A 10105-nucleotide genomic window follows, 5' to 3' on the forward strand; every position below is an offset into this window, starting at 1 on the left:
CCGGGCACGTGACCGTATTTTCCCCAAAAGATAACTTACAGGACGGGGAATGGGCTGGTGCTGGCCGAGTTCCAGTTTCAGTTCACAATTGTCTGTCATGACCACCACAAACAAAGTGCCTTCGACGCTAATTGTCTCGACTGCTCAGAGCATGCTCTTGCTCTAACACTTTCCATGTCACGATGATGCTATGTTTGTTATAAGCACAAAACACATTGACCTAAAGACATACAAACCATCCGGCGCAATTGGATCTATACTCATCATCGGAAACACGTGATAGCGCGTCATCGGAGGCTTTGCAGGGGCGTTCAACAGCTCCGACGCGACTTTCCAAGGGTTCCAGGCCAAACGGATATTCTTATGGATTATTATGGCTGAGGCAACTACGGCAGTCAGTCATGAGGCCCCAGTAACCGCGAATGGGACGCTTTTCCGGGGAAAGCACTTCTGGCTCTCACACAATGTTCCCCAACGAAACCGGTTCAAAGATCTTATCCAGGTACTCACCCTTTGCTCTGGATTAATAGCGAGCTCCTACCTAATAAGGGCTCAAGCAACACGGAGGCCACATAAGGCTGTTTGAGAAAGATGCCGAAATCAAAATAGTCGATCACAAACGGAGGAATCTCCCGCCGGACACGTGAGTACGTCACTCTGCCTAGATGTTCACAACTTATTTATGCACAGATACTCCTTCAAGTTCATCGAGGACTCCATCCGCAAAGGGCGGATGCAGAGTTTAGAGCCTTATCGAGCCGGGCCATCAGAAGCTCGACCAGTTGGCGCTTCATACATTCCTACGCGAAACCACAAAGTGCCCTACACTGTCGCAGATGACCAGCTTCTATGGGACTGGATGCAGAATTATGAACGAGACTCGACAGCCTCTATTTCAGGGAATAAGATTTACCAAGAACTTGCGGCGAAGGTAGTGTCCACCTCGATCTATAGATCCCCGCAGAGATGTTTAATCGTGACTGAATACCCCCTAGAACCCCAGACATACATTTCAATCATGGCGTGATCGCTATCTAAAGAGGCTACGTGGTCGTCCGCGTCCGGGGGGCATGCCAAAAGGTTCTGCTCTTGAAGAAAAAGATTCGCAGGAGGTTGCTCCTGCACAGGTGACGGCCCCTACAGCGCAGACTCAGCCGCCTGCAATTCTCTCACGGGAACATGAGGTTGTGCCCTCTTCTAGCAAACCAGCTGACAAGAAGAGGGAACGCGTGTCGGAGACTGGCGACGAAGCGGACCAACCTGACCCAATGCATCGTTCAGCTCCCAAAAGAAGAACCGCTGAGCCCGTGCCAGAACGTGTAGCAGCTGCACCTGCACGCCTTCAGCACAAAGGTAAGGAGCCTGTGAGGCCTCCTCCACCACAAATCGATCCGAAGGCATCGATTGGTGGGGAGAAGCTTTCTCCAACTACGAACGGAGTCGAGCAACAATCCATTCCGGAACAGACCGAGACTGGAACCGATAAGCCACAAAATGGCGCTGACCCCGCTCCAATACCCCCGGAGATAGATCCTCTATTTCTTCAGCTTCCTTTCTTACCTTCAAGTCCCGAGCCTGAACCCGTTCCCGACCCTCAGCCAGAGATCCCGGAGCAGGATATTGACACTTGGATTGACCGTCGCCTTCGGAATGGCAGAGCGACAGAGGCACAGATCATCGAGGCCTTGCGCTGCACAAGTATGGACCCAGACTTGGCAGATAAGGTTCTCGAATTCTTGGTGGCCGGAAAGGACATTCCAGACGATATTCCGGGGGTCTGGACCACGGGAGATGACAGGTGTGTGGAAGGAAAAGAGACTCGAGGGATCCAGCGGGTTCTAGAGAAACACGGCGCGGAAGCGTTCGATGCTAGGTGGGAATATCTAAGCATGGCAAGGGCTGCCGGTCTTGAGACAGAAACCATTGAATAAGAACTCCACCGCAAACTGGAAATGCAACTAGAATACAGAGGAACGCTAGGCGACACAAATGAGGAACAAAACTCAGAGAAAGACCCGGGAATATAACGAAGATGGCAACGGAAGAAAGAAGCATTTCAAGATGTGTGCAAGTGCTCTTTCATCTTGGGACATTCTGGGCCCTCCGCTGACCTCTCATGTCCAAGAACTACCCAAAAGAGGGTTTATCTTACAGTCATAGCATTTGTAAATGGTGGTCAGAAACGCCCCAACAGAACACCCACATGCACGGCTCGTTGTCAACGCTTCGTGACCAGTAATCGCATCATTGGGGAGATTACCAAGGGAAGAAGAAGGCGAATGCCTGGATGCTCCACCCAATTTGCTGGGAGGGAAAGAGACGGCAGACTCCACCTGGTATCTCAACCTTCTTTGAAGACCCTACCATGACGTTAGCCTATGAATAGCGTCGTCCTGGAATACAAGTGACTACTTACAAATGAGACTCGTAAAAGTCAAGCATCTTGCCTGTTGTTAGCCATTATTCTCTCTCAGATCCCAGAGGCCACAGGAGCACATACTTTTCGAGGGCATCTTTCATAGCAAGTTTCAATAAGGACCTTGGACTTTCTGCCATTCTTCCAGTTCAAGATGGCAAGCAGGTTCCCCGAGCCCGGCTCGCGGAAGATTGTGTCGACGTTATCCACCTCCTTCTCCCAGCTCTTAGACTTGGGCACCCACGAGCTGGAATCACTGTCTTCTTCTGCTGCTTGGGGTTCCGGTGACTCGTTTGCTCGAGACTTTCTCCGCTTGTTCGGTTGTGTCTGCTCGGGGGTTGCTGATTTAGGAGGTCTTCCCAAGGACTTGCGCTTCTTGGTTTGAGGCTTCTCCGGACGGCCACCCAGTTTGAAAAAGTACTCATCGACCGCCTCCTGCGCACCATCGCTGGACAAAATCATTTGGGTCAGTTCGGTTTGTGCAAAGGTAAAGGCAGAAGCGAAGAGCGCACAGATTTCCCTCTGGTTCAAGTGTCATGTCGGCGGGGTCATCATATCCTTTCCATTTCACCTGCAGGAGCAGCTCGCCCTGTCGCAAAGTTAGCGAGACTTCCAAAGTAGCAGTAATGGGACAACAGGCCCAAGTGAGAGCGCGCGCACCTTCTTGCCCCATTCATGACTGACGATCTTCTCGACGTGGTAACTGCGCGGAGTCAGGACTTCCAAGGCCAACCTAAGCACTTCCTGACCGTACTCACACGTCTTCTTCTTCGTCTTCGTCCTCGTCCTCATCATCCTCGTTATCGTCAACGGCCTGCTTCTTTGCCTGCTTCTTGGGTGCGGGGGCCTCCTCGTAAGGAATAGACTCGCCAGTCGACTCGTCATCGGACACGTCGCTCACCGGAGCTGAAGGTAAATGATGGTTTGTCAGTCATTCTTTGCGCGCGACAGGTTTAGACGCCCGGTCATGGGCAATTGATACTCACGAGGCATTGTTGTTGTTTGGAACGGTGATGCGGCGAAATTGAAGAGTCGCGAAAACAGCTTGGCGGCCGAAATGCGATGTCAAATTTGACTCGAATGGCTTTCTTAGATCGGTGAGCGCGTGCAAGTCACCGACCGCAAGCCGATAGAAGATTGGGGGATGAAGAACTGGGAGAAGAGTACGGAGGAGCAGCAAGACGAGTGACGATGGACAGTGAAATGGCTACCGGCTAGTCGCGCAGGCGCGCGATGGAAGAAAGATCTACGCTAGACCTCTTTGGGCAAGCAGCTCACTAGCCCGCTTTTGGCTCCCTCCATCTCCAGATGAATTTCTACAATCGCCCGTCATTTGAAGTTGTGCCGGTTAAAGCATCCCCTCTCTCTACCCCCTCCCCCTTCTTTTATCATTACTCCCCCCCTCACGCACTCCTAATCTCTTTTTTTGGGGGCCCTTTTCTTTCTCCGTTCACTTTTCAATTTGTGATTTGTGGGCTTTTGTTTAACCTTTCCCCTTCCCCTCCCCCTCCAGATTCCCGCCAAGTGGGCAGACCGTCAAAATGGCTATGCGTATGTCTTGATACCCCTCATTTTTGGACCACGGTGCTAACGTCTTTTTCTTGTGGCTACAGAGCTTGATTTGTCTCAAGGTTGACCCCTCCGCTACCTATCCTCGTCATTATGATACACGTTCCGAGGTCGCTGACTACCACACTCAGCTTCTGTGATGAAGGATGAACAAGGCCGGCCGTTCATCGTTGTTCGGGAGTACGTTACGATCCGCCGCTCAGATGGTGTGCCACAATTTCGTCGGTATAGGATATGTCGCTAATCGCAATTCATCCGGACAGTCAAGGCAAGAAGAAGAGACAGCATGGTACCGAAGCCGTCAAGTCACACATTGTCGCCGCGAAGACGGTTGCCAACATCGTCAAGACATCTCTGGTATGATCTATCGCCTGTCGAATGTGAGATGCGTCTCGATTCCGGTTCTAAAGACTACTCCAGGGTCCCCGCGGTCTTGACAAGATCCTTATTTCCCCTGATGGCGATATTACCGTGACGAACGACGGCGCTACTATTCTCGGCCAGGTTCGTGCCGACAACTACGCCCCGCAGTCCTCCCTGGCAAAAGTTCTGACTAGAAGATTTTGGACAGATGGAAATCACAAACAACGTTGCCAAGCTTTTAGTTGAGTTGTCGAAGTCTCAAGACGAGGAAATCGGTGACGGAACTACTGGTGTTGTGGTTTTGGCGGCAGCCATGCTGGAGCAAGCGTCGGAACTCATCGACAAGGGCATCCACCCTATCCGGATCGCAGACGGATACGACCAGGCCTGTGAGATCGCAATTGCACAACTTGATAAGATCAGCGATGAGATTCCGTTCTCCAAGGAGGACACCTCCAACCTTCTGAAGGTTGCCAAGACGAGTTTGGGTTCCAAGATGTACGGTGACCGTATCCCGAGTTTTCTGCAGTCAATCCCATCTGACTCTTCTACAGCGTTTCCAAGTCCCACGACCAATTCGCCAAGATCGCCATCGATGCTGTCCTCTCCGTGGCCGACCTCGAGCGCAAGGATGTCGATTTCGAGCTGATCAAGGTTGACGGAAAGGTCGGAGGTGCTCTTGAGGACTCTCTTCTCGTTAAGGGTGTTATTGTCGACAAGGACTTCTCTCACCCTCAGATGCCGGATGAGGTCCGGGATGCTAAGCTGGCTATCTTGACCTGTCCGTTTGAGCCCCCGAAGCCCAAGACCAAGCACAAGCTCGACATCACATCTGTGGAGGAGTTCAAGAAGTTGCAGGACTACGAGAGGGAGAAGTTCACAGAGATGATCCAGAACCTGAAGGATTCCGGGGCCAACCTGGTCATCTGCCAGTGGGGTTTCGACGACGAAGCCAACCACCTTCTGCTCCAGAACAAGCTTCCTGCTGTCCGCTGGGTCGGTGGACCGGAGATTGAGTTGATCGCTATCGCCACGAACGGTCGCATTGTTCCTCGCTTCGAGGATCTGAGCCCTGAGAAGCTTGGAACTGCCGGTCGCGTTCGCGAAATGACCTTTGGTACTACCCGGGAGAAGATGCTAGTGATCGAGGAGTGCGCCAACAGCCGCGCCGTCACGGTCTTTGTACGAGGAAGCAACAAGATGGTCAGTTTGGACAGCTGAATCGAATTGACGTGACCGAATGCTGACCATGGCCACCAGATCATTGACGAGGCCAAGCGTTCGCTGCACGATGCCCTTTGCGTTGTGCGCAACCTTGTGCGCGATAACCGTGTCGTCTACGGTGGTGGTGCTGCCGAAATTGCCTGCTCCATTGCTGTTGAGGATGCTGCTGTGAAGGTACGTGGAATTTGCCTCTGCTAAATTCTGGACCAACATCTGAGTCATTTGTCTAACATTCTCGCAGAGCCCTGGTATCGAGCAGTACGCCATGCGCGCGTTCGCCGATGCTTTGGACGCTATCCCCTTGGCGCTGGCTGAGAACTCTGGCCTGAGCCCCATTGAGACCCTGGCTTCGATCAAGTCGCGCCAGGTCAAGGAGAACAACTCCCGCTTGGGTGTCGACTGCATGCTGACTGGCAACAACGGTATGTCCTCGTAGCCCTCAAACAACATATCTCGCTGCTGCGCAACTCCAACTAACCCTTCTTATTTAGACATGAGAGAGCACTTCGCCATCGACCCCTTGATCGGCAAGCGCTCGCAGCTCCTGCTCGCCACCCAGCTTTGCCGCATGGTTCTTAAGGTAAGTTTGCTTATCCAACTGAGTCGAAGACAGGATAAGAAGGCTAATAAGCAACTCACTCCGCAGATTAACAACGTCATCATCTCCGGTGACGATGACCAGGAATTCTAGATTTCTTGTATACAGGAATGTAATTTTTTCTTCTTCTTATTCTGCTGGCTAAAAGAGAGTCCACCACCTTTGGCGTTTACAGTCACAACGGGGCTTGAGATGATAATCCTATTTACTTTCTTCAATATATGTTCCTCTCGGCAAGGGTAATGAACAAACCGAGGTGGTGCGCGTGGTGTGGTGTCACTATGGTTGTTGGTACATAGAGAAAACTAAGGGAATCAACAAAGTACAATAAATTTCCATGACACACATCGTCCACGTCTATTCTCATGATGTTTGAGATTGGCTCAGGTTGATGCGGGGGAAAAAAAAAAGAAATCTTTTTGTTCAAAGAAAGCTCCAGGAGAACATTCTCACATACCGATTATAGCTACGTTGTACTGTACCTATTATCTCCAATGGACTAGGATATATAATTTCAGCTCTTCAGGATATCTGCTGTACCCAATCCTCAGAGCCCCGCCTATCCAAAAACCCTCAGGCGCACCAATCTCTCCCAAACCTTGCATATCCACAGCAATAGCCTGCCGTAAAGTAACCCCCCCCCCCCCCAAAAGGATATGTATACAAGCGGGCGTGCAACATCCGCCCGAACCTCCCACAGCCAAACCCACCCTTATCAAAAATTTATTTGCGTAAATCCCACACCCAAGATCCGATCCAACGAAGCATAATCCCATCTCAATCCCCGAGTCAAAAGATAAGCCAGTCGATATACAAGCGGAGGGTGCCAGTTCCGCCGCCGCGTCCGTCGGCTACGACCGCTCGACCGAAGCGGATAATGCACTTCGAGTGCGCGGGCCGCCTGCCCGCCTGCCCGCCTGCCCGCCCCCGACTGATAACTGTTTTGGGGGGATGCAGAGAGGGAGGCGATGATTCGTGAGCTCATGGACAATCGGCGACTGGACCCGTCTCGTATCTTTTTTTCTTCAATCGGGATAGCCTATGATGTAGATAGTGATGGCAAAGAAGGAGGGGAGAGGAAGTTTAAATAGATGGCTTCCGCCTGTAAAACTATAGGGTCTCTCTGGCATCGAAGTATCATCCTACTCTTCAGCTTCACCTTCTTATATTCCTCAGAGGCTTGCTGTTAGGCTTTGGTGATTTAGTATCATACAACAGAGAAGATGGGCTCAACTGCGTCTGGTTGGAGACCGCTGAGTGTGGGGATCGTGGGCGGCGGGATCGGGGGCCTGGCGGCTTCGATTGCGCTGCGGCGGGCGGGCCATGCAGTGGTCATCTACGAGCGCCATGATTTTGCGGGGGAGGTGGGCGCGTCGATCTCGTGTGCGGCGAATGGGACCCGGTGGTTGCATGAATGGGGGGTCGATATCGCCAAGGGCGACCCCGTGGTGCTGCAGAAGTTGATCAACCGGGATTGGAAGACAGGGGAGCCGGTCAGTGTCTATGATCTGGACGACTACGAGCAGCGCTGGGGGTACGTCTACAATATGTTCCATCGGCAGTATATGCATGCCATGTTGAAGGACTGCGCGCTGCAGGAGGAAGGGGCGGGAACGCCGGTCACACTGAAGGTGAACCATAAGGTGAGTTTGGCGGGGTATATTTATCTTTGAACTGTGACGGTTGCTGATGATCGTGCGTGTAGTGCCAGGATATTGACCTCGAGACGGGTGTGATTACCTTTGACGGTGGTGAAACGGTGCGGCACGATCTCATCGTGGGTGCTGATGGAATCGGCTCGGCCGTGCGAGGCATCATTGGCCTTCATCCCGAGAAGACTCCGGCGCCGTCGAGCTGCTTGCATGCCAATGTCCACACGGAGGATGCGGTCCGCTTGGGATTGGTCGACTATTCCCAAGACAGTGCGTTGGAATATTGGGGCGGCCAGGAAGGCAAGTGGGATAAGATCGTCCTCTCCCCTTGCAACGGCGGCAAGTTGCTGTCTTACTACTGCTTCTTTCCTCGCGAGAAGGGAGACTTCATGACGCACACATGGGGCGGAGAGGATCGTCCGGTCGAAGAGCTGCTCGCTCCTTACCCAGAATTAGATGAACAAGTCCGCTCTCATCTGGCCATCGGCATTGAGATTAGGCCCTGGCGCCTGTGGGTGCAGTAAGTCTCGCCCCTGGGTTGTTTTCTGCAGTATCTGTGAGTTAGTGCTGGACATCTCACTAACAGTTGAACTCTGTGAACAGTCAACCTTACCCGTATATCGCCAGCAATATGGTCTGCCTGCTGGGAGACGCAGGACATCCAGTAAGTTGCTTCCCTACACGAACAATTGTGAGCGAGGTACTGATTTACTTTCTGCAGATGATGCCTCATCAGAGCCAGGGCGCTTGCATGGCCATCGAAGACGCCGCGGCCCTCGGAATCATATTCAGCAAGCCCTATTTCTCCGGTGATGTCGCAGCGGCGCTGTCAGTCTATCAGAAGGTGCGACTGCCTCGAGCCACCAAAGTCCAAGCCGCTTCAGCCAAGGCAGCATACAACATCAACGAGCGCATCGGTAGGCAACTGTTGGGATTTGACCACACTGCAAGTACGTGACTGACGGAGACTCTTTAGGCTTCTCCAGCAATACCAACATGCCAAAGTACAAGGTCGAGGATGAGCAGAAGAAGCTCACAATTGAAGAAATGAACGCGTAAGTGAAGCATCAGTTCCGAGCATCAGCTGCAGGTTTCTGACCTCTCAACCAGATACGACATGTACATGGACATCGAGGAAGTCCTGTCCCAAGAGCTTGGGTCCTCGTTCGACAAGGAGTACATCCGGGGGCTGCCTGTCGGATTGAAGCTGTCGAACGGAGTGGTCATCGGAGAATAAGCGAGTTCTAACAGATTCAGATTTGGAATCTTCTCTTCTTGTGCTTCTTTTCCTCCATTGTTTTGATACCTCGTGCGGAGTCGTGTATATAGTAATGCTTGATGTTTGTGCGGCGGACATCTTATGTCACTGCGGTGTATAATCCATTCAATGAAATGTGTGACCAACATAGTCAACCGGGTCCCATGACTGAAAACTCGGGGCGAGGCCTGAGATGGATCAGCCGGCTTAAGCGCCGAGTCAAGATGACTGTTTACGAGTTTTAGGCACAGACGTCCACCTCGATTGGGTATTACACAATCGATCAATGGCTCGATCTGGATGTGATCGGCCTAAGGTGCGATAAAGTACGGGAGAGTGAGGATCGAAGCTGAAGGGATACGACGTCGATCGCGGTCAAGATGGGTTGGTTGCTTTAAGTGAAGGATAGGCTATATAGCGTCGGGTATACCTGATGATCAGGGGTAGGAAGGGAGGAGGAGGAAGAGGGGGCCGGAGGGCCGGGGGCCGGAGAGGGGGGGAGAAGAACTGGAAATGATTTCCATAGTGGGAATGTTGTAGAGACTGCAGTGAACCACTGCCACCTCTGCTGCCAGCTGACGCTCGTCTGATCTGCCACTGGAGATTATCCGTCGGCTGTCTCGCTTCGAATATGGACAGATGGACAAGGGTCTGTGGTTCCGTAGTGAGTGGGGAAATGTGTGCCTTAATGGATCTGAATTATGAGTCAGATTGTCGGACATCAAACATGCCAATACGACGGAGAGGAAAGGAAGTATACCAAGTATGGGCAGATCCCGTAGAGAATGCGGAGTAGCTGAGGACAAAAGGCGGTAGAGGGAGGGAAAACACACACATCCAAACAACCCCTGCAATTGCTCAGCTGACCACCAGCTCACAACAACAACAACAACAACAACAACAACAACAACAACAACAACAACAACAACAACTACTACTACTACTACTACTACTACTACTACTACTACTACTACTACTACTACTACTACTACTACTACTACTACTACTACTACTACTACTACTAC

The 10105-nt window shown here is 51.9% G+C and overlaps 4 protein-coding genes across 4 annotated transcripts; 3 read left to right on the forward strand and 1 right to left on the reverse strand.

Moving 5' to 3' along the window:
- Positions 1–99: 99 nt before the first annotated feature.
- Positions 100–1931, forward strand: BO95DRAFT_411523 (putative transcription factor Rap1; the record flags this gene model as incomplete). Its single annotated transcript, XM_025584211.1, has 5 exons — positions 100–502; positions 558–643; positions 691–1023; positions 1292–1583; positions 1614–1931. Exons 1-5 carry the CDS (start codon positions 374–376, stop codon positions 1929–1931), a joined length of 1158 nt encoding a protein of 385 aa, XP_025443441.1. The 5' UTR covers positions 100–373.
- On the reverse strand, positions 1869–3591 carry BO95DRAFT_411525 (chromo domain-containing protein). The gene is made up of 7 exons (XM_025584212.1): positions 3403–3591; positions 3175–3322; positions 3077–3119; positions 2929–3005; positions 2501–2864; positions 2417–2442; positions 1869–2360 (listed from the first exon to the last, which is right to left on the reverse strand). Exons 1-7 carry the CDS (start codon positions 3407–3409, stop codon positions 2342–2344), a joined length of 684 nt encoding a protein of 227 aa, XP_025443442.1. The 5' UTR covers positions 3410–3591; the 3' UTR covers positions 1869–2341.
- A 170-nt stretch (positions 3592–3761) lies between these two features.
- Positions 3762–6526, forward strand: BO95DRAFT_441865 (chaperonin-containing T-complex subunit CCT5). The gene is made up of 11 exons (XM_025586285.1): positions 3762–3967; positions 4030–4047; positions 4117–4165; positions 4249–4342; positions 4406–4489; positions 4557–4846; positions 4903–5551; positions 5609–5746; positions 5814–5994; positions 6064–6152; positions 6219–6526. The coding sequence occupies exons 1-11, from the start codon at positions 3958–3960 to the stop codon at positions 6261–6263; spliced, it is 1647 nt and encodes a 548-aa protein (XP_025443443.1). The 5' UTR covers positions 3762–3957; the 3' UTR covers positions 6264–6526.
- Positions 6527–7206: 680 nt separating this feature from the next.
- Positions 7207–9132, forward strand: BO95DRAFT_387122 (FAD-dependent oxidoreductase). The gene is made up of 5 exons (XM_025583512.1): positions 7207–7813; positions 7882–8342; positions 8426–8739; positions 8799–8877; positions 8933–9132. Exons 1-5 carry the CDS (start codon positions 7394–7396, stop codon positions 9057–9059), a joined length of 1401 nt encoding a protein of 466 aa, XP_025443444.1. The 5' UTR covers positions 7207–7393; the 3' UTR covers positions 9060–9132.
- Positions 9133–10105: the final 973 nt, after the last annotated feature.

Source organism: Aspergillus brunneoviolaceus (genome assembly GCF_003184695.1).
Source record: "Aspergillus brunneoviolaceus CBS 621.78 unplaced genomic scaffold BO95scaffold_25, whole genome shotgun sequence".
NCBI lineage: Eukaryota > Fungi > Ascomycota > Eurotiomycetes > Eurotiales > Aspergillaceae > Aspergillus > Aspergillus brunneoviolaceus.

Excerpts from the sequence above, each read along its gene's own strand:
- BO95DRAFT_411525 (XM_025584212.1), bottom strand. Across the intron at positions 3,006-3,076 it reads GTCATGAATGGGGCAAGAAG|GGCGAGCTGCTCCTGCAGGT; the intron begins GTGCGCGCGCTC and ends ACTTTGCGACAG. Across the intron at positions 2,865-2,928 it reads CTTGAACCAGAGGGAAATCT|CGATGGTGCGCAGGAGGCGG; the intron begins GTGCGCTCTTCG and ends GATTTTGTCCAG.
- BO95DRAFT_441865 (XM_025586285.1), top strand. Across the intron at positions 5,552-5,608 it reads TACGAGGAAGCAACAAGATG|ATCATTGACGAGGCCAAGCG; the intron begins GTCAGTTTGGAC and ends CATGGCCACCAG. Across the intron at positions 5,995-6,063 it reads CATGCTGACTGGCAACAACG|ACATGAGAGAGCACTTCGCC; the intron begins GTATGTCCTCGT and ends CTTCTTATTTAG.
- BO95DRAFT_387122 (XM_025583512.1), top strand. The coding sequence starts at position 7,394 with ATGGGCTCAACTGCGTCTGGTTGGAGACCGCTGAGTGTGGGGATCGTG. Across the intron at positions 7,814-7,881 it reads CACTGAAGGTGAACCATAAG|GATATTGACCTCGAGACGGG; the intron begins GTGAGTTTGGCG and ends GTGTAGTGCCAG. Across the intron at positions 8,740-8,798 it reads CAACATCAACGAGCGCATCG|GCTTCTCCAGCAATACCAAC; the intron begins GTAGGCAACTGT and ends GAGACTCTTTAG.